This window comes from Oryctolagus cuniculus, chromosome 5 (genome assembly GCF_051225735.1).
Source record: "Oryctolagus cuniculus isolate XC-2025 breed Fujian yellow rabbit chromosome 5, ASM5122573v1, whole genome shotgun sequence".
Taxonomy (NCBI): Eukaryota; Metazoa; Chordata; class Mammalia; order Lagomorpha; family Leporidae; genus Oryctolagus; species Oryctolagus cuniculus.
In genome coordinates this window covers 9,196,027-9,218,035 of record NC_142871.1, presented here as the reverse complement: position 1 = coordinate 9,218,035, position 22,009 = coordinate 9,196,027, and the positions used below count along the sequence as shown (strand labels likewise).

Here is a 22,009-nt window from a genome sequence, read left to right as displayed (position 1 = left end):
TGTGCCAATTCAAATCCAGGAGCCAGGAGCCTCCTCTGGGCCTCCCATGCAGGTGCAGGGGCCCGAGCACTTGGACCATCTTCCACTGCCTTCCCAGGCTGCAGCAGAGAGCCAGATTGGAAGTGGAGCAGCTGAGACTAGAACCGGCTCCCATATGGGATGCTGGCACTGCAGGCCCTGGCTCCACCCACTACACCACAGTGCCGGCCCCGATAAATAAATATATCTTAAAAAAAGAAAAGACAAGCAAAACACAGAGATGGATGGTGGTGATGGGTGGGCAGCAGTGAGAGTTATCCTGAACACCACTGAACTGAAAACTTTAAAAACGCCTAAAACGGTAAATGTTCTTATGTATAGTTTGCCATGGTATAAAAATCTTTTCAAAATATTCAAATAAACACATTGCAGCAAGTTCATTTTTTTAGCAAGTTCAGCTTACTCTTCTTTTGTGAGATTGTGTTCTTTCCACGTTAACTGATAGCACACAGAGGCTCGAATGTCTGGCGCAGCTACGATTGCTGGGGGTGGACGTTTGGCCCAGCGGTTAAGACACCCACATCCCATTTCACAGCGCTTGTTTGGCTCCTGGTCCCTTCCTGCTAATGTAGCGAGCAGCGGTGGCTCAAGTAGTTGGGTCCCTGCCATCCATGTGGGAGTCCTGGGTTGAGTTCCCGGCTTCTGGCTCTGGCCTTGGCCCTTGCAGGCATCGGGGGAGTGAACCAGTGAATGGAGGGTTCTCCCTCCCTCCCTCCCTCTGTATCTCCCCTCCCCCTCCCCCATCTCTCCACCTTACAAATAAAAGAAAAAAAAGTTCTGAGATTTTTAGTGTGAGAGGCTGGGATGTGGTCCTGGGGAGAAATGAGTTCCATGCTGGACCTGGCCACTGTGCTGTGACCTCATGACAGTAGCATCCACTTGAGTTATTCTGTGAACCAGAGAAGATCCCGTGCGTTGGTGGTTGAACCCAGGGGCGTGTGTGGGCTTGCAGAAGTAGGGAAATTACTCAGAGAAAGACGGTCTTGGGCTACCTTCTGAGTTAGGGATGAGGTAGGAGTGAGTTGAGAGGAGGGAAACTGATCAAGGAGACTTCATTCTGTGACTCCTTGCAGAGCCATGAGTGACGATGGAAATATTTTCCCCAGGGAATTAGTAGAGAAATGCAATTGGGTGTGGCAGGGAGATGTCTGGATTGATTGATTGATTGATTGATTGATTAGAAAGGCAGCGTTACAGATGGAAGGAGAGAGGTCTTCCATCTGCTGGTTCCTTCCCCAAATGGCTGCAAGTGACCACAGTGGTCGGGGCTGGGCCAGGCTGAAGCCAGGAGTCAGGAGTCTCCAGGTCTCCCACTCGCGAGGCAGGGACCCAAGGACTTGGACCAAGCACAGCAGCAGGGAACTGGATTGGAAGCCGAGCAGCTGGGACTTGAACTGGCACTTCTTATGGGACGCCGGCATTGCTAGCGTTGGTGTAACCTGCTGCAGCACAATGGCAGCCCTGAATCTTTTTAAAACGAGCATGGAAGAGAAGGAAAAGGGATCTTCCAGTGCTGCTGGACAACAGAAGGCAGGGCAGGAGCCATGTGGCTGCGCTGTGGGCAAGTAGGGGGACAGCAGACATTTGTGAAGACAAGGCACGCGTGGGGAGCTGGGGACGAGGACTTACGAGTGTGACTCGGTGTAGAAATCCATGGTTGGAGTGTGGCCCTGGAGTTCATGATGAAATCCAGTCCAATGTGCCCGTGACCCTTCAAGACCGTTCAACACGGGGTAAATTCTTAGTGCGATCCCAGAGAAAGTGTCTAATAAATGTTATTCATTTAGCAAATCATTTTGCAAAACTCTATAATCGTATCCTTATTGAAGTTATATAGCATCGCCTTGCACGTTATTTCTGTAACTGCCTAATTAACTTCCAACACTTCCGTCGGTCGCAGCCTCTACACCTGAACCCAGCTCAGTGCCTGCTGCCTGTCTTTTGAGATCACGGTTTTCCGATGTGCGAGTTCTATATTTTGATTTTATGTTTTACAGGGGAGCGTGTGGGTGCCGGGTTTTCTAGGTCACTGCGTAAGTGACAGTGCTTTTCAGGGGCTTCCCTCCGGAGCAATGACTTCCCTGGGTTTTAAAATCCCGAGTCGAAACCTTTTAATCAGGAAAGTCAGCAACGTATCCTCATCTTTGGAATGTAATGTGACAGAGACGCTTGAGGCGGGCTTGCTTTCCATGTCATTACCTGGTTTTTATGCACTGGAGATGCGTTGTTTTCCTTGAAATTAAAAAGCGGTTTCTAAGGTTTATCTGGGGGGTGTTGAGTTTTCTGGAATAGGCAGCATTCTTTTGAGCTGATGAGTCAAACCAGTGGCTTTGCCTGCTTTTAAATTCAGTAACACTTTCACTCACATCTGATTATTCTTTTAGTTAGAGAAGTTTTAAATGCATGTAGCTTTTAAGTTTATTTTTATTTATTTAGAAGGCAGAGTATCAGAGAAAGAGATGGAGAGAGAGAGGAGAGTGAGAGAAAGAAAAATCTTCCATCCACTGGGTCACCCCACAATAGCCAGGGCTGGGCCAGGCAGAAACCAACAGGCAGGAGCTCCGTTCAGTTCTCTCCCGTGGGTGACAGGGACCCCACTGCTCAAGCCATCGCCTGCTGCCTGCTAGGGTGCCCATCAGCAGGAGGCTGGGCGGGAAGTGAGCGGGACCCGAGCCAGGCTCCGATCCGGGGCGCAGTTGTCCAAGGAGCCACCTGACTTGCTGTAGCACAGCACATGCCCCTGCTTTGGTCGCCCTTTGACGCCACTGGCCCTGACTTCTTTGGGGAGAACTGAATTGTGCAGGGTGGACTGGCCACGGCCTCTGTGTGTGTTGTCCTCTCCTGCAACATTGAGTGTCTTGCTTTCTCATTCGTGTTCTGGGCAAGCGTCTTCGCTCATGCGACTGCCCAGGCTCTCGGTTCTGCTGCTTGCTGGCCACAGAGTCCTCCCTGCCCTGGCCTTGCTGGTGGCCTCTGTCTCCCTGGGGCCTGAGCCTCTTTGTCACTCCCCCTCTTTGCGGAGGAACGACACAGGACCCTGCGCTGTTCTTTTGTCTGCTCGGCCCTTCCCGGGTTTGCTGCTGGTCCTTCCCGGGTTGGCTGCCGACCTCTCCACCTCCGTGGAGGGGCAGTACCCCCTGCCACTTTCCCCGCTTCCGCGGAGGAGCGGCACACCGCTGGCCGGCTCTCTCGGGGGCTGCTCAGGTGTTCCTTCAGATGTTCCTGGTGCATGTTGTCTCTCTCCTCCTTTATAGTCCTCTTCCACCAATCCCAACTCTGCTACCCACATGCCGAGCACGCTGCTCTCCTCCAATCAGGAGCAGGATCAGCTCCTGCAGCTTATCAGTCAAATTGGCGGGAGGCAGCTGCATAGAAGTTTACTCCTCCCCAGCGCCATATTGTGGGAGAGCAGATGCATAGAATAAGTCTTAATTCCAGTAACTTAGTCTAGTCTCAGTTGCTCCCCACACCTCTTCACTCTTCCGTCTGGGTTTCCTTAGGTCTTTCTCTTCCATTTGCACAGAGGTGGGTGTCACACACGGGGCTTTCTGGAAGCTTGCTCTGGTTCCCACGACACCACCCCTTTTGTGGGGCTGTGCTCCAGGAATCAGAGGCCCCGGGTGGTGGGCGGGGCCCCTTGGCCCTGACGGGGTCCTCCCTTGGATCCTTGGGGGAGGGGAGGGCAGCGCATGGCGCCCAACCCAGACTTTGCCATCCAGGCCTCCACTTTGCACAGCTCCGGCAACCTGCAGGGCCAATTTCTGTCTTCCTCTCAGACCTGTTATCTGCTGGGCAAACCGGAAGTCACAGAGTCACTCCAGTGACCCACAGACAGGCCTTGTTTCTTGGCCTGCACGGTGCTTGGCATCCATCACTTGCCTGCTTTAAGCGCCCCTCCCCAACTGCGGCCCTGCACCACCCGTAGGGCATGGCCCGCGGTGAACTTCAGTGCACGTGGCCGTGGGTCCTGCCCGTTTTGGCCCCCACCTTATCCCTGATTCTCGGGGTGCCCCTGCAGAGCTGGGAGGGCAGCGTGCACATCACCCAAGGACGCCGGCCTCCCCTGAGGGCGAGGCAGGGTCCGGAATGTTTCGCAAGAAGTGTGGTAGCCACTTGTCGAATCATCTTCTAGTCTCTCTGACTCCTCTCCTGGTTGCCTCGGCTTGAACCACATCGATCGCCCCTTTTTCCTGTAAGAACACTGAGATCAGATCTGCTGAGCTGCTGGAAGCCTCCGCTCTTTGGCTTTGTAACTCGAAGCCGCCTCAGCTGCTCCGTTATTTGAAGTGGAAATGTGTTCAGCTGTGTGCACGCAGGAGCCTCGTGTAGCTGGGACGGCCAAGCAGCTGGGGCAGCTCCACAGGGGATCACGTTGATTTTTCCCATACTCAGCTGCTTAATTGGGCGTTTGCTGCTGGTGGACCTGGTGAGGCACCGGGGCCCTCTTGAAGGCTCTGTGGCAGCTTCCTTGCCTTCAGGCGTGGGTTGCAGAGCAGATCTGCCCAGATGGACTTCCCTAGGCACCCCAGGGACCCCGACTCCTGCCAGTGGAGAGGTGAAAACACCAGGAGCAGATGTGGGGACGTTGCTGGCTTTTCTGGGAGCCCAGAGCACAGTGGCAAGAGCTTAACCACCTGCAGGTGCAGGAACTTCGGATGAAAAATAAAAGTGCATTGCAGCGTGGCCACGGGGCCAAGCCGTCTTTGTGTTAGGTCCTCCATCGACTTAGCCTTGAATAGCCGTGTGCTAGAATTTCCAACATAATTTGCAACAGTGCCTTCCCTTTTGCTAGGGGAATGACAGCAGTAGCCGGGTTCAGGGCTGTGGACGTGAATGGGAGCACTCAGACGTGTGTTAAGGAGCCACCCGTGCACCACGTGCTTGGTGTTGTGACTCCAGTGGCTGGCACGCAGGGGCCTGCTCGGAGCAGGTGTGAGTCGGGTCTCCTGACTCTGTGCCTGCTCTGTCTACCACCCTGCACTTTTGCCTTTCAAGATGTCATTTAAAACGTTGAAGACGCAAGTGACGATTCTGTCTGAGAAATGTGAAGGCGTCTGCTTCTTGCTGGGAAAGTGAAATGTCCAGGCAGGGCTCATGGCTCAGTTGTAATGGACTCATCTGGGAAGAAGCGCTACAATGCTTCCTTTGGTTACGGTGAGTTGCACCAGGCTGTGTCGGCTGCGGGAGCACAGAGACTCCGGCCCTGCTCACCTCCGAAATGGACAGGAAGAGCAGTTAAGTGTCCAGCTGCTAAGTTTGGAGTTGCGGTAGACAGGGAATCCTCATGGAAGTTATCACTGCTTACAACACGGCTGCTTCTGCAGGAAGGGGAGAGTAACCCGAATCTGGCATTCAAAGGCACAGGCTCAGACGCAGAGAGTGCCGGTCACCAGATGGCTTAGGACGCGGCTGTTTTTATCCCTTGGTTCTTTAATCACAGAGGAGCCCGAATCTCTGTGCCAAATTAACTCCTGCTATTAACTTAGCTGATAGGCTCCTCACTGCTGCCTGTAAGGTTCTGAAACCAGGGCTAGAGGCTTTCTTTTTTTGAAAAAAAAAAAAAAAAAGATTTTATTTATTTGAAAGGCAGAGTTTCAAAGAGAGGGAGAGAGAGAGGTCTTCCATCTGCTGGTTCACTCCCCAAGTGGTTGCAACGGCTCTGGCTGGTCCAGGCCAAAGCCGGGAGCCTGGAACAGGATCAGGGTCTCCCATGTGGGTGGCAAAGGCCCAGGTATTTGGGCTATCGTCTGCTGCCTTCCAAGGCGCGTTAGCCGGGAGCTGGATCGGAAGTGGAGCAGCCGGGACGTGAGCCAGCGCTCATGTGGGTGCCTACGTCCCAGGTGGAGGCTTAACCCACCCAGTGCCGGCCCTGGGGCTCCTTTTGGCCAAGGTGACTGCAAGGGTGCTTTGCTCAGGGGCCTCCGCCCTCCGCCCCTCCCCCCTGTGACGGGTTTTCATTGTCCACACTGTGTGTCTCCTGGTCAGTGTCCGCCTGTGCCTGCTCAGCTCAGGCAGGGATGCTTGTGGTCCCACGTGCAGGGGGCTGCAGAAAGAGGAGATCCCCAAAATGGTCTCTGCCACCAGGAAGAGAAACCCAGGGGGTGAGGTCTGTGTCGCTGGGCCCTCCGTGTTGGCCGCCCTGCTCGGCTGTCTGGCGCTCCCACCTTGCCCTGCGTGGTGAGGACGGAGGCGGCGGCCCCGGCTCGGGGCAGCTGGTATGTGCCGGGCTTCTGGCCGCGTGGGGTTCAGCGCCTCATTCGTCTTCCTGTGGGCTCTGGGTTTTGATTCCCGCTCGCCTTTGAGTGCTGGTTTCCAAGGGACTGGCGTTGTGAGTGTACGCGCTCTTCCGGATCTGTCTAAATTCATTATCACGTTTGCTATGGTTCTGGTTCTGGAAGATAGTAACCGATGGTCAAAATTCTGCTCAGAAATCCTTAAACGCTCTACAAATAGTTTCCTATCCTAGCCACTAGGCATTGGTGAGTTACAGTTTCTCCCCAGATAAGGAGAAAGGTGACTGATATCTTGTAACAATTACTGGTACCCCTAGAGAGAGAGATTTTTAAAAACATGTGGACCTGGGTATTTTTGTGGTGTTACACTGACAGCGCTGGCATTCTTAAGAGAAGTCCATCGGAGTCCATCGTAGCTTAAACAAGCCTGGAGGAGAAGTTATTTCAGTAAATAGCTAATAAAAGATAATTTGTCATAAGCTGACGTTTTTTCTTAGACTTCCGTAACCAATGAATCGGCCAGTTGGTGTGGTGCGTTATCGGTGTTTGCTTTTTTTACTTCCTGAAAGGAAATTAACAATTCTGCCTTTCTGAGGTTTGTAGGGGTTTAGTGTGATTTCTTCACACACATTAGGGCTTCACTCGCGGGCAGTTAGCAAGTGTTCCACTGACTATGCACGAGGCTGAGTCGGGGGGGAGGATAGCCCTGCCCACCCCCCGCACCCCAGCCTCCGTGGACCAGCTGGCCAGGGAGAGGCTGTGTTCTCTGTTTCTCAAGGAGTCCCCGCATCTCCATCAAAGCACACTGACCCCACAGCCCAGACTTAGTCCTCTCAGGAACCTGCTCAGGTTAGTCTACCCCACTGGCCCTGGGTACATGTGGCAAAGACATTCTAACCTTAACCTAAGGCTGAGCTGTCCTCGCCAAATGCACGGCCCTGAATTTTCCTGTGGCTCGTCTGCAAAGCCGTTTCTTCTCACCATTAACGTGGGTACGTTGATTATTTTCATAGCAACTTTTTAATCTTTATATATTTATTGTTTAAAATATCGCGTATGTGATAAGTGCTGGACCAAGACAGACAGGGATGTGTATCCATTACTGTACGAATTCCATGAAGGGCAGGGCGTCCCAGATTGAGAGACGCACAGGTTTGCTGCTAACAAGGCATAATGGTCTGTGGGGAGCAATTCGGACTAGACTGAGTTACTGGAATTAAGACTTATTCTATGCATCTGCTCTCCCACAATATGGCGCTGGGAGAGAAGAAAACAGCTTCTGCACAGCTGCCTCCAGTTCGGCCAATAAGCTGTAGGACTTGCTCCTGATTGGAGAGCAGCGTACTCGGCGTGTGGGCAGCCGAGTTAGGATTGGCGGAGGAGGACTATAAAGGAGGAGAGAGACGGCATGCACCAGGAACATCTAAGGGGAACATCTAAGGGGAACCCCTGTGCAGCCCCCGAGAGAGCCGGCCGGTGGTGTGCCGCTCCCCTGCGGAAGTGGGGAATGTGGCCAGGGGGAACTGCCCTTCCACGGAGGTGGAAGGGATAGTAGCCAACCCGGGAAGAACCAGCAGCAAACCCGGGGAGGGCCGAGCAGACGAAGAGAACAGCGCAGGGTCTTGTGTCGTTCCTCCATGAAGACGGGGAGCGACATAATGGTGCCGTGACTCGGATAGGAAACCTAGGACGGATAGGAAACTTAGGAGGGAAGAAACGGGAAGAAGTGGGAAAATACCGGAGAGAGAGACTAGCAAAGAGCCTAGGTGCCGGAAGAAGCTATCGAAAGCCTAGGCATAGACTCGGATATGGACTGTGGGAAAGAAGTTAGGATTGAAAGCGAAAATGAAAGCTTTCATAGACTCGGATGCGGACTATGGCGGGGAAGCTAGGAGATTGAAAGCGAAAGTGAAACCTGGAGGAGGCTTGGACTCGGATATGGACTGTGGGAAAGAAGTTAGGATTTAAAGTGAAAGCAAGAAGAAACTTAGACTTAGATACGGACTGCAGGTTGAAAGTGAAAGTGAAACCTAGAAGAAACTTAGACTCGGATACGGACTGTGGGGAGAAGCCAGGAGAAATGAGGGAGGAATATTGTTGGAAGAAAACTTAGGGAAACATACCGGGTAGAGAAAAATGTTAGGGAGGATGAAGCCGCGAGTGCAGGCCGAGGCGGAAACGTAAGCCACCTTGGAATTCTTCAAGTCACCCCGGGGAGCAAGAGGCGAAGATCTGGAACCAGAGACGTGGGCCGCCAGGTTGGAATTCGCCAGGTTAGTCCGGGGAACTTGGACTGAATGCCGGTGGTGGCGGAAACATTCGCGGAAGCCGCCGCGTGCAGAGAGAGCACGGGGCGTGAATAGATAGGGAACGCGGGGCTGGCGCGAGGCCGTGGTGCGGGCGCGAAGTGCGTGGAGACCGCGGAGCGTGCGCGCAGAGCCGGGAACCCGCCAGCGGGGCGAGGCGCCGGGAAGCCGCGCAGAGCCGTGAAGCTGCCGCAGGGCGAGGTGCCGAGAAGCAGCCTCGGGGTGGGCGCCACCGGGAAGCCGCAGGGATAAGAGAAACAGAAGTTTAGAAGTAAAATGAGAGAAATAGGAATGCTGGAAGATAGAAGTAAAATGGGAGAAATAGGAATGCCCGGAGATAGAGAAATAGAGAAATAGAAAGGCCTCCCCACAATACCGCAATTAGAAGGCTTGGATTCGGTCTGCCCGATTAGTGAGGCGATGAGCACCTGCGGCGGCTAGCAGCTTATGCGCCGCAGGTCACCGAAGACAGGCACGAATTAACATCAATAAGGCCTCCCCACAACACTGCAATGAGAAGGCTTGGATTCGGTCTGCCTGATTAAGTGAGGCGATGAGCACCTGCGGGCGGCTAGCAGCTTATGCGCCGCAGGTCACCGAAGACAGGCACGAATTAACATCAGTAAGGCCTCCCCACAATACAGCAATTAGGAGGCTTGGATTCGGTCTGCCTGATTAAGGCGGTAAGCACCAGCAGACGGCTCGACCAGAGTGTGAGCCGCAGGTCACCGAACACAGGCACGCATCAGCGCCTAAAAACCTCCTCACAACATGGCGAAGAGAGGACCTGGATTTGGTTTGCCTGATTGATAGGACTTGGAAGAACCTGTGGCAACTCTAGCAAGTAGAGCAGAGTGTGTGCCGCGGGACACCGAAGACAGGCGCGTATCAACGCCAAAAAATAAAAAGAAAGGGGGATCTGTGGGGAGCAATTCGGACTGGACTGAGTTACTGGAATTAAGACTTATTCTATGCATCTGCTCTCCCACAATATGGCGCTGGGAGAGAAGAAAACAGCTTCTGCACAGCTGCCTCCAGTTCGGCCAATAAGCTGTAGGACTTGCTCCTGATTGGAGAGCAGCGTACTCGGCGTGTGGGCAGCCGAGTTAGGATTGGCGGAGGAGGACTATAAAGGAGGAGAGAGACGGCATGCACCAGGAACATCTAAGGGGAACATCTAAGGGGAACCCCTGTGCAGCCCCCGAGAGAGCCGGCCGGTGGTGTGCCGCTCCCCTGCGGAAGTGGGGAATGTGGCCAGGGGGAACTGCCCTTCCACGGAGGTGGAAGGGATAGTAGCCAACCCGGGAAGAACCAGCAGCAAACCCGGGGAGGGCCGAGCAGACAAAAGAACAGCGCAGGGTCTTGTGTCGTTCCTCCACGAAGACGGGGAGCGACAGTGGTCAACCTGAGTTTCCTATGGGAAGTCTGTAAAAGTAGGTGTTTGAGACAAAGTTGAACTTTGAGAACTCTTGCAAGATTAATCTATTTTAAAAACTTTGTTTATTTGAAAGGCTGAATTACAGAGGGATCTTCCCTCTGCTGCTTCACTCCCCAAATGGCTGCAACAGCCATGACTGGACCAGGCTGAAGCCAGGAGCCTGGAGCTGCATCTGGATCTCCCGTGTGGGTGCAGGGGCCCAAGTCCTGGGGCCATCTCCTGCTGCTTTCCCAGGCACGTTAGCAGAGAGCTGCATCGGAAGTGGAGCTACTGGGGCTCACACTGGCACTCCTGCGGGTGGTGGCTTAGCCCGCTGTACAATGCTGACCTCAGGATTAATATTTTCTGTTATTGCCTTCCCAGCTCTTTGGGGCCACATAGAAGAGGGAATCTGGGGGTCTCCAACAAGTTCATGGACAATGTGCATTGTTTTTAATGCACATCTGTTTGTCATGAACCCTTTGGGGTGCCCTGCAGCACTGCCTATGTCCACCTCACCTGAAGCCCGCTTTCTGCCTGCTTGTTTTTCAGAAATGTGAAAATAAAAACCGGAGAGTGGTTCTTTGAGGAGCGAGCTAAGAAATTTCCAGCTGAAGGTAAGTGCTCTTGAACTTTTTACTGGAGTATGATAGACTTCTGCTGTCATCAAATGCTGGGGTCAAGACTTCTGAGCAGAAAAAAGTGTAGTGGGGCTCGGCGTTGTCGTGGGGAGATGACAACACGTTAGGGGCTGGGGTGGCTTTGCTGACAATTCCTGGCATGAACGGCTTCCGGTCTACAAAGTGGAAAAGGCACCCACTGTGAGACAGGAAGCAGGAAAAACAGCAGTGGGAGAAAAGCTGGTGGGTGCGCATCGGCGGGCTCCCTCGGGTCACAGGTTGGTTGACTTCAGGTCACCTAGGGTTGGGTGGGTTAGCATCGGGCTCCCTCGGGTCACCTAGGGTGGGTGGGTTGGCACCAGGATATTCGGGGTACTGGTGGGTTGACAGTTTATGTCACAGTCCCTGTGGTTTGGGCAGGCAGAGGGCACTCCTGTATTCCCCTGAAGGAGGTGGACGGGACTGCTGTTTGCCGGAGCAGCTGGCCTGTTTTCAGATCAGTCAGCTTCCTCAGAGTTTGGGTGTTTGGGTTTGGTGTGGCATGCAGTACAAGTGCCTCCCCTTTGGACTGGTCTGGTCTGTGGGGCCAGCGCGGGAACTCCACGCAAAGCAATGGCTCTCATAATTTCTTTCTTTATTTTTTTAAGATTTATTTTTATTTATTTGAAAGACAATTACAAGAGAGGTAAAGACACACACACACACACACACACACAGAGGTCTTCCATCTGCTGGTTCACTCCCCCAATGACCGTGACAGCTGGAGCTGAGCTGATCTGAAGCCAGGAGCCGGGAGCTTCTTCTGGGTCTCCCACATGGGTGCAGGGGCCATCCTCCTCCACTTTCCCAGGCCATTAGCAGGCAGCTGGATGGGAAGTGGAGCAGCTGAGAATTGAGCTGGTGCCCATAAAGGATGCCGGCGCTGCAGATGGCGGCTTGACCTGCTGAGTCACGGCGTCGGTGCTGTCTCTCAGGCCTGTGCCTAGTCCACCTGTGTCTCCGGCTCTTGGGCCCATCCCTGTCCACCTGTGTCACCATCCCTCGGGCCCATCCCTGGTCCGCCTGTGTCACCGTCTCTCGGGCCCATCCCTGGTCTGCCTGTGTCACCATCTCTTGGGCCTGTGCCTGGTTTGCCTGTGTCACCATCTCTTGGGCCCATCCTTGTCCACCTGTGTCACCATCTCTCGGGCCCATCCCTGGTCCGCCTGTGTCACCATCTCTCGGGCCTGTGCCTGGTTTGCCTGTGTCACCATCTCTCGGGCCCATCCTTGTCCACCTGTGTCACCATCTCTCGGGCCCATCCCTGGTCCGCCTGTGTCACCATCTCTCGGGCCCATCCTTGTCCGCCTGTGTCACCATCTCTCGGGCCCATCCCTGGTCCGCCTGTGTCACCATCTCTCGGGCCCATCCTTGTCCGCCTGTGTCACCATCTCTCGGGCCCATCCCTGGTCCGCCTGTGTCACCATCTCTCGGGCCCGTGCCTGGTCCGCCTGTGTCACCATCTCTCGGGCCCGTCCCTGGTCCGCCTGTGTCACCGTCTCTCGGGCCCGTCCCTGGTCCGCCTGTGTCACCGTCTCTCGGGCCCGTCCCTGGTCCGCCTGTGTCACCGTCTCTCGGGCCCGTCCCTGGTCCGCCTGTGTCACCGTCTCTCGGGCCCGTCCCTGGTCCGCCTGTGTCACCGTCTCTCGGGCCTGTCCCTGGTCCACCTGTGTCACCATCTCTCGGGCCCATCCCTGGTCCGCCTGTGTCACTTGGGGAAGTTTCCTGCCCCCATCCATTCACTAAACGCCGGCCATGACCTCTGTGTGGTTCTTCCTCCCTCCTGTACCTCCGTGTCCGCCTGCTGAGAGAGGCCCACGCTTTCAGGTCCGTGCTGCACGAAGTTGCCCTGACTTTCTGCTTCCTGGAGCGAGGATCCCCCTCCTCTGGAAATCCAGCAGCTTCCGTTTCAGTCCCTCAAGTGCCCTCAGTACCTGGGGCTGGGTCAGGTCGAAGCCAGGAGCCTGGAATTCCATGCAGACCTCCCGCGTGGGTGGCTGGGATCCTGCTGCCTCCCAGGGGCGCACTGGCAGGCAGCTGAATCGGGAGTGAAGTCAGAACTCAAACCCAGGGCCCTGACGTGGGAGGCAGACGTCCCAAGTGCTGCCTTACCCACTGCGCCCAGTGCCTACCCCTGCCCTGTGCTTTTAAAATGTTGACTCCCCACAGCACCAAGCCCCAAGCACAGTGCCTCGTTGGTGACACTTGATCAGAACGGTTGACTCCCTGGAGACCACAGAGAGCAGGTGACGTCAGAAGTGATGGCAGTGGGCACGTGTGACGTGTGGTGCCAAGGGCACTATCTTGTCACAGGGTGCATGCCTGTAGCCAGTAGCCAGGATTTAAAACCATGAAGAGAGAGAGTTGTGCCAGTCAGAGTGCAACAGAGAGCCGGACAAGGTGTACACGTGTCAGTGCCATCAGGTGAGGCAGCGTGACGTGTGACTGACAGCTGTCTGCAATGGTGACGCGGTGGCCCTCTTCCTCTGTCACTGTGATGACACAGGCGAGCCCAGACTCTCAGGCTGACCTGGAGGGCGCAGTGTGGCCCCACTCTTCCTAGAAGAGGTGACAATTTGAGGACAAGGAAGAAGCGTTTAGCCTTAGGCAGAAGCGTGCTGGCAGGGGGGGGAGGCCGCTTGTGTGAGCACGGTGGCCGGTGGCCGTCCAGTGCCTGCCTCTGGGCACTCGGGACATGGCGGCATTTCTGCAGGGCCTGCTGGAAGTCTGCAGGAAGCCAGGAGCCTCTGACGTCAGCAAGGCCGTGTTTAATCTCATTGTCACCCGGCCATACCGGGCAGATGCTTCCTCCACCCACTCCGTGACATCTGATACCCCAGACACTGAGCCTGTGTGTCCCCAGAGAGCCCCAGCCCAGGTCCTGCCTGGGGTGTGCTCGTCCTCCGGGTGCCAACTGCTGCGCCCTGCAGGTACTGCCCGCCCCCTGCAGGCCAATCAGCCACAGCAAGCACCCAGCAGCAGGCGCTTTCTCTGGGTCTGTTGCTCTATCTATCTATCTATCTATCCATTCATCCATCCATCCATCCATCCGTCTATCTATCTATCTATCTATCTATCCATCCGTCTGTCTGTCTGTCTATCTATCTATCCGTCTATCTATCTATCTATAAGTTACTTGGAAGGCAGGGAGAGGGAGGGAGGAAGAGAGACAATGCACTTCTACTCAAATGGTTGTAATGGCCAGGGTTGGCAGGCAGAAGCCAGGAGGCTACAACTCCATCTGGATCTCCTATGTGGGTGGCAGGGGCCCAAGCACTTGGCTCTTCTGCTGCTTTCCCAGGCATTAGCAGGGAGCTGGATTGGAAGTGGAACATCCAGGGCTCAAGCCAGCACCCTTTCGGGATGTGATGTTGCAAGCGGTGGCTTAACCCACTGCACCACCACGCTGGCCAAAATACTCTTGTGTCGGTATTCTGGGGCCTTCTTTAGGTGGTAGATAACCCCGCCTCCTTTCACTCAAATTCCTGGTTCAGAAATGCTAACACTGTAGCAGATGACATTCCCGAGCTTTCTCAACACTGACTCACTGAAGATGTGTCCCGTGTCCTTGGAAATGTTAGCACCATTACTCCAGTTAGGTGAATCCGTTTCCAAGGCAGGGCATGTGTGTGTGTATGAACGTGTGTGGTGTGTGTGCGCACATGCATCTACGTGTATGTGTAGGCATGAATGTATGTGTGAACATGAGGGCATGTACACAAGGGTGAGTGTGTAGGGATGTGATAGTGTGCACAGCTGTGAGTGTGTGTGCATGTGTGCACAGATGTGAGAATGTGCCTCTGTGTACATATGTGTGTGCAAGTGTGCACATGTGTGTGAAAGTGTGCACTGTGTGAGTATGGGAGTTAGAATACACATGTGGGCATGCATATGTGTATGGGTATCAGTTTGTGTACAGGCATATACATGGGCGTGAACATGTGTGCATGTCCACAAGGGTGAGTGTGTGTAGGGATGTGATAGTGTGCACAGCTGTGAGTGTGTGTGCATGTGTGCACAGATGTGAGAATGTGCCTCTGTGTACATATGTGTGTAAAAGTGTGCACGTGTGTGTGAAAGTGTGCACTGTGTGAGCATGGGGGTTAGAGTACACGTGTGAGATGCATATATGTATGGGTGTCAGTGTGTATGCTTACATATACATGGGTGTGAACATGTGTGCATGTCCACAAGGGTGAGTGTGTGTAGGGATGTGATAGTGTGCACAGGTGTGTGTGTCTGCATGTGTGCACAGATGTGAGAGTGTGCACTGTGTGAGCATGGGGGTTAGAGTACACGTGTGAGCATGCATATATGTATGGGTATCAGTGTGTATGCTTACATATACATGGGTGTGAACGTGTGTGTGCCTGTGTACAAGCGTGCATGGTGTGAACATGCGTACCTGCATGCACATAGGTGTGAGCACGTGTGCATGACGTGAGCATGTGTGTGTACACATGTGTGTGTGTCTGTGTGCATGGGTGTGAGAGTGTGCACAGTGTGAGCGAGTGTGTTCCTGCACTTTACCATCTCATGTCCTTGCAGCGCCTTGTCTGGCGCGTGAGTAGCAGAGGTTACCGTGGTGCTTCACTTGCAATAAGGAGGGGAGGAGGAAAGAGAAAGCTGACACCTTGAAGCTCTCTGTCCTGTCCAGCAACTCCACAGGAAGGGAAATTTCAGACAAAAAATTGGGAGGAAATTCAGCCTAAGCATGAACCCTTCTGTTTCACTTAAGATGTAAAACACGTGCACACACACACATGCACACGCACACGCGCGCACACCCTGAAACCCCAGAGCCTGCCCACCTCCAACAGTCTGTGTTGCTGAGCTGTCTCGTTGTCTCGCTCTTCTCGTTCGGCAGAGTCGGGCTCAGGAGGCCTGGGCGGAGGGAGAAGCCAGCCTGGGGGAGAGGAGGCAGGCCTGGCGGGGTGAGGTTTGCAGCAGGTGGTCAGGACGGGTCCTGGGGGCCAGCTAAGGAAGGCTTCCAGAGCTCATCGGGAGGTGCCCTGCCTCCATTCGGGGCCCTAAAGGGGAGCCTGCGGCAACCCCTGGGCACGTGAACTGACCTGTGCTGTCGCCGAAGGGCAGGTCAGGCACACAGGAATCGCGTGGTTACTCACTGAGGCTTCGATGTAGGGGTTAAACAGGACTGGAGAGGCAAGAGTGAGCCGCAAGGGAAGCAGACACGCACCATGGGAAGCAATACCATCCCAGGCCTAGTGAGTTGCTATGGACTGGGCAGGAGGGGAACAGGAAGGAATGGACCTCTGTCCTTGAGCTCCCTCCAGCAGCCCCCCTGCACCCTAGCAGGGAGCCCACCACAGCCTCAGCCCTGGGCTGTGTTAAGAGGAGTTAATGCTGGGGTGCCGCATCCCTTATTGGAGTGACAGTTTGAGTCCCGGCTGCTCCACTTCCCATGCAGCTCCTTGCTGATGAGCCTGGGGAGGCAGAAGAAGATGGCCCAAGTGCTTGGGCTCCTGACACACATGGGAGGCCTGGGTTGAGTTTTGGGTTCCAGGGTTCTGGCTTCAGCTTTACCCAGATGTAGGTGTTGTGGGCACCTGGGGAGTGAACCACTGGATGGAAGATCTCTCTCTTTCTCTCTCTCTCTCTGCCACCCACTCTCTGTTGTTCTGCCTTTCAAATAAATAATCTTTTAAAAGAGAAGAAGTATGGTTGACATATTCTCCAGTGTCCCCATTGCAATGATGTAAACAAGGCTTTTTCCAGCCCCCTGCATCCAAAGTGGAAGCTAAAATAGCAGACAGTGATTCCAGCCAGGAAAGGGTCCAAGACGGCTGAAACCTATGCTCTTTCTGCACCCCAGATACCTGTGGCTGGTAATGAGTCCCCCTAAACTTAGCGGCTTGCAGCAGTTGAGGTTATTTTGTGTCGTTCTGTCATATGAGGCTCGAGGCTCTGCTGTGTTGGAGCGGAGTCGTGCACCTGGCCAGATGTTGCAGTATCGGCCCAAGACACGGTCTCCTGCTGTGTGGACTTCTCCACAGGGTGACTGCCTTCCCCCAGGCAAGCGATTGGAGAGTAAGAGAAGGGCGGGGCCCTGCCACGCTGTCTGTGGGTGGCCTGGCTTAGCCTCCACACCCCAGGCTGGCATTGCGGCATAGCGGGCCAGGCCACCGCCTGTGATGCTGGCATCCCATATGGGACTGCCAGTTCAAGTCCTGGCTGCTCTGCTCGCAGCCCAGCTTCCTCCTAATGTGCAAGGGAGAGCAGCAGGGATGGCTCAAGTACTTAGAGCCCTGTCTCCCATATGGGAATGCAGATGGAGTTCCAGACTCCTGCTTTAGCCTGCCCAGTCCCGGCCATCATGGCCATTTGGGGAGTGAACCAGCAGGTGGGAGAGCACCCTGCCTCTCCCTCTCTCTTTCTCTGTAACTCTGCCTTTAAAATATATATTTCAAAAGAATTAAAAGCAGCCATCCACTGCCATCTTAGCAACGTGCCATTGGCCACGCAGGCGCTGCAGCCCTGGCCAGAGGGACTCGGCCAGCGCGTGGCCGTCGGGAGGCAGCCAGCACCGGGGCGGATTTGGAGGCCGAGCCAGGGATCCCAGGGAATGCTGGCTCCGTTCCCTCCATCTCCCAGTGCACAAGCCTGTCTCCCTCCTCTTCATCCATACCTAATCCAATCAGTTGGCAGACCTGACGTCTCTGCCTGCCGAGGGCTTCCCTCCGCCTTTCGCCCCCCTGCTGAGCTACGGCTCTGGGTGGGCCCCGCTCCCCCTGCCTTTGTCACCTGAGCAGAGGCAGCTTCTCCCCCCCACCACCTGAAGATTTATTTTATTTATTTGAAAGACAATTACACAGAGAGGTAGACACACATACACACACACAGAAGTCTTCCATCCACTGGTTCACTCCCCAAATGGCTACAATGGCCAGAGCTGAGCAGATCCGGAGCCAGGAGCTTCTTTTGGGTCTCCCATGTGGGTGCAGGGGCCCAAGGACCTGAGCCACCCTCTGCTGCTTTCTTGGGTGCATTAGCAGGGAACTGGATCAGAAGTGGAGCAGCAAGGACTCGAACCTGCGCCCACATGGGATGCCGGCACTGCAGGCGGGGCATTAACCTGCTGTACCACAGCGCTGCCCCTCTTCTCCTTTCACATATTCTAACTGTAGAAGTGATGCATGCTCACTGTAGAACTGTGCACGTGTCTGCATACGTAGATTTCTTAAAATTTTAAAAAGATTGTTTATATGAAAGGCAGAGTTAGAGAGAGAGACACCTTCCATCTGGTGGTTCACTCCCCAAATGGCTGCAATGGCCAGGCTGGGCCAGGCTAAAGCCAGGAGCCAGGCGCTTCACCTGAGTCTCCCATGTGGGTGGCAGGGGCCCAAGCACTTGAGCCATCCTCCACTGTTTTCCAAGCCATTAGCAGGGAGCAGGGTTGGAAGTGGAGCAGCCGAGACTGGAACCTGCACCCTTGTGGGATGCTGGCACTGCAGGCGGAGGCTTTACTGGCTAAGCCACAATGCAAGGACTTGTGTTTTCAGCGTGGTCCCGGGGAGCCCTGCACCAGGGTCAGCTGGAAGCTGCTTCAAGTTCAAAGTTCTCAGCTTCCCTCTCGGAGCCTTGGATTCAGAGGGGCTGGGGGAGGGGCCCTCAGGGAGTTCCTTGGAGGCACTTTAGATCTCAGAGTCACTGGTAAAGGAGCAAGGTTAATGAATCATTATTATGGAAATTTCTAGATTACTAATAACCCTGAAAATCGCCACTCTTTTGGCGTCTGCTAAACCTAAAAAGGTGGCGCCCTCTTCTGGCACTTCCCTGTGAATGCATGTACTTTTTTAAAAAAATATGATGTTTAAAAATTTTATTTATTTGAAAGGACACAGAGGTAGTGGGAGGAAAGGGGAGAAAAAAAGAGAGGGAGGGAGACGGAGACAGACAGATTTCCCGTACAGTGGTTCACTCCCCAAATGCTGGCAAAAGCTGGGCTGGGGCCAGGCTGAAGCCAGGAGTCAAGAACTGAATCTGTTATAGAAATGGATACATATGTGAAAAGATTTATGGTGCAATGCAAGCACCACTGTAACAAAACTCAAGCTAAGTCTTTCAAATGGTGGCAGGGACCCAAGTAGTTGAGCCATCGCCTGCCACCTCCGCGGGTGCATGCTAGCAGGAAGCTGGATTGGAAGGGGAGGAGCCAGGACTGGAACTGGGCTGTTAGGTATGGGATGAGCGCCCCCGGGTGGAAGGCTGACAGCTGTGTGTCGCTCCCCCTCTTCGTGGAGGAGCAACACTGAACCCTGCGCTGTTCTTTCGTCTGCTCGGCCCTCCCCGGGTTTGCTGCTGGTTCTTCCCGGGTTGGCTACTATCCCTTCCACCTCCGTGGAAGGGCAGTTCCCCCTGGCCGCATTCCCCACTTCCGCAGGGGAGCGGCACACCGCCGGCCGGCTTTCTCGGGGGCTGCACAGGTTCCCTTAGATGTTCCCCATAGATGTTCCTGGTGCATGCCGTCTCTCTCCTCCTTTATAGTCCTCCTCCGCCAATCCCAACTCGGCTGCCCACACGCCGAGTACGCTGCTCTCCTCCAATCAGGAGCAAGTCCTACAGTTTATTAGTTGAACTGGAGGCAGCTGTGCGGAAGCTGTTTACTTCTCTCCCAGCGCCATATTGTGGGAGAGCAGATGCATAGAATAAGTCCTAATTCGAGTAACTTAGTCTAGTCCAGATTGCTCCCCACAGATCCCCCTTTCTTTTTATTTTTTAGCGTTGATACGCGCCTGTCTTCGGTGTCCCGCGGCACACACTCTGCTCTACTTGCTAGAGTTGCCACAGGTTCTTAAAAGTCCTATCAGGCAAACCGAATCCGGGTCCTCTCTTCGCCATGTTATGAGGAGGTTTTTAGGCGCTGATGCGTGCCTGTGTTCGGTGCCCTGCAGCGCATTCTCTGGTCGAGCCTGCAGGGGCTTACAAGCTCTATCAGGCAAACCGAATCCAAGCCTTCTCATTGCCTTTTGTGGGGGAGACTTATTAGTGTTGGTTTGTGCCTATCTTCGGTGACCTGCAGCTCACACTCTGGTCGAGCTGCTCGCTGGCGCTTACCGCCTTAAATCAGGCAGACCGAATCCAAGCTTAATATTGTTGTATTGTGGGGAAGCCTTACTGATGTTAATTCGTGCCTGTCTTCGGTGACCTGTGGCGCATAAGCTGCTAGCTGCCCGCAGGTGCTCATCGCCTCACTTGATTAGGCAGACCGAATCCAAGCCTTCTAATTGGCATGTTGAGGGGAGGCCTTATTTCTCTCTATTTCTCTATCTCCGGGCATTCCTATTTCTCCCATTTTACTTCTATCTTCCAGCATTCCTATTTCTCTCACTTTACTTCTAAAACTTCTGTTTCTCTTATCCCCGCAGCTTCCCGGCACCTCGCCCCGCCGGCGGGTTCCCGGCTCTGCGCCGCTTCAGCCCGCGCGCCTCTCTCATCTGCGCAGCTTCCCGGCTTTGCGCGGCTCGGCTTCGCGCGCTCCGCGGTCTCCACGCCTAACCCTTTCGCGTCTGAACCACGGCCTACGCCAGCCCCGTTCCCTATCTACTCACGCCCCGTGCTCTCTCTGCACGCGGCGGCTTCCGCGAGTAACACAGCGTAGCTTGTGTCTCCACCACTAGCATTCAATCCAAGTTCCCCGGGCTAGCCTGGCGAATTCAACCCAGCGTACGTCTCCGCCCCACGATTTGGCTTCCCGTCCTTTGCTCCCCGGGCTAATCAGACGGATCCCAATCTGGCTTACGTCTCAGCTTCTGGTTTCAACTTTTCGCCCCCTATTCCCGGGCTAACCTGAGAACCCCAAAGTGGCTTTCGTTTCCGCCTTGGCCTGCCCCCCGCGGCTTCAATTTCCCTAACATTTTTCTCTACCCGGTATGTTTCCCCAAGCTTTCCTCCAACAATATTCCTCCCTCATTTCTCCTGGCCTCTCCCCACAGTCCGCATCCGAGTCTGTTTGTTCTAGCTTTCACTTTCGCTTTCGACCTTAAAGATTTCTCCCAGCTTCCCCCCGTAGTCCGTATCCGAGTCTATGCCTAGGCTTTCAATAGCTTCTTCCGGCTCCTTTTTCGTCCGGCTTTTCCCTAGGCTGTTTGCTAGTTTCTCTCTCCGATATTTTCCCTAGGCTGTTTGCTAGTTTCTCTCTCCGATATTTTCCCTAGTTCTTCCCGTTTCTTCCCTCCTAAGTTTTTTATCCGTCCTAGGTTTCCTATCCGAGTCACGTTTCTTCCTTCCTAAGTTTTCTATCCGTCCTAGGTTTCCTATCCGAGTCACGGCACCATTATGTCGCTCCCCCTCTTCGTGGAGGAGCAACACTGAACCCTGCGCTGTTCTTTCGTCTGCTCGGCCCTCCCCGGGTTTGCTGCTGGTTCTTCCCGGGTTGGCTACTATCCCTTCCACCTCCGTGGAAGGGCAGTTCCCCCTGGCCGCATTCCCCACTTCCGCAGGGGAGCGGCACACCGCCGGCCGGCTTTCTCGGGGGCTGCACAGGTTCCCTTAGATGTTCCCCATAGATGTTCCTGGTGCATGCCGTCTCTCTCCTCCTTTATAGTCCTCCTCCGCCAATCCCAACTCGGCTGCCCACACGCCGAGTACGCTGCTCTCCAATCAGGAGCAAGTCCTACAGTTAATTGGTTGAACTGGAGGCAGCTGTGCGGAAGCTGTTTACTTCTCTCCCAGCGCCATATTGTGGGAGAGCAGATGCATAGAATAAGTCCTAATTCGAGTAACTTAGTCTAGTCCAGATTGCTCCCCACAGCTGTGCAAACGCCACCCCCAGCTGGGACGTTTTATTGCTTGATATTCAACCTTAAAAGCAGAAAGATGACAATACTAATACTCCTCTAAATTAAAAATGTCTACATTTAAAAATAATCTCGGATTTTCATTCTTTTTTGATATAAGTTTTGATTTTTTAAAAAAGATTTATTTATTTGAAAGGCAGAGTGACAGAGAGGGACAGATCTTCCATCTGCTGGTTCGCTCCCCACATCGCTGCCATGGCCATGCCAAGGCCAACGCCAGGAGCCAGGGGCTCTCAGGGTCTCCCGTGTTGTCGGCAGGGCCCACAACAAGCACTTGGGCCATTTTCTGTTGTCTCCTGAGGCTCAACAGCAGGGAACTGAATCGGAAGTGGAGCGGCCAGGACTCCCATGGGATGCGAGCCACAGCTTAGCCTGCTGGCCACAAAGCCGGCTCCGCTGTGTTGTTAATAATTGGGGAAATAACATGATTTAGGGAGGGAGGGCCTTAACGTAGCCTCTGATAACGCTGTCGCTCATTCATCATATAGCTGACTGGGGCGGTTATCGGTTCTGATAACCATGATGGAGACTAACCCTT

The 22,009-nt window shown here is 54.3% G+C and overlaps 1 protein-coding gene across 13 annotated transcripts in view; it reads left to right on the top strand.

Moving 5' to 3' along the window:
• The window catches only part of SYTL3 (synaptotagmin like 3), a 91,008-nt gene that overhangs the window by 25,558 nt on the left and 43,441 nt on the right, over positions 1-22,009 (top strand). For 9 of the 13 annotated variants that reach the window (XM_089333579.1, XM_089333578.1, XM_070073318.2 and 6 more), the window contains one exon: positions 10,548-10,612. In XM_089333579.1, coding sequence (XP_089189705.1) covers positions 10,548-10,612 — 65 coding nt within the window. Of the gene's footprint in view, positions 1-3,499; positions 3,565-3,604; positions 5,274-5,645; positions 6,146-10,547; positions 10,613-22,009 lie in introns of those variants that run through there. The other 4 variants (XM_089333584.1, XM_089333583.1, XM_089333580.1 and 1 more) reach the window with 3 other exon arrangements.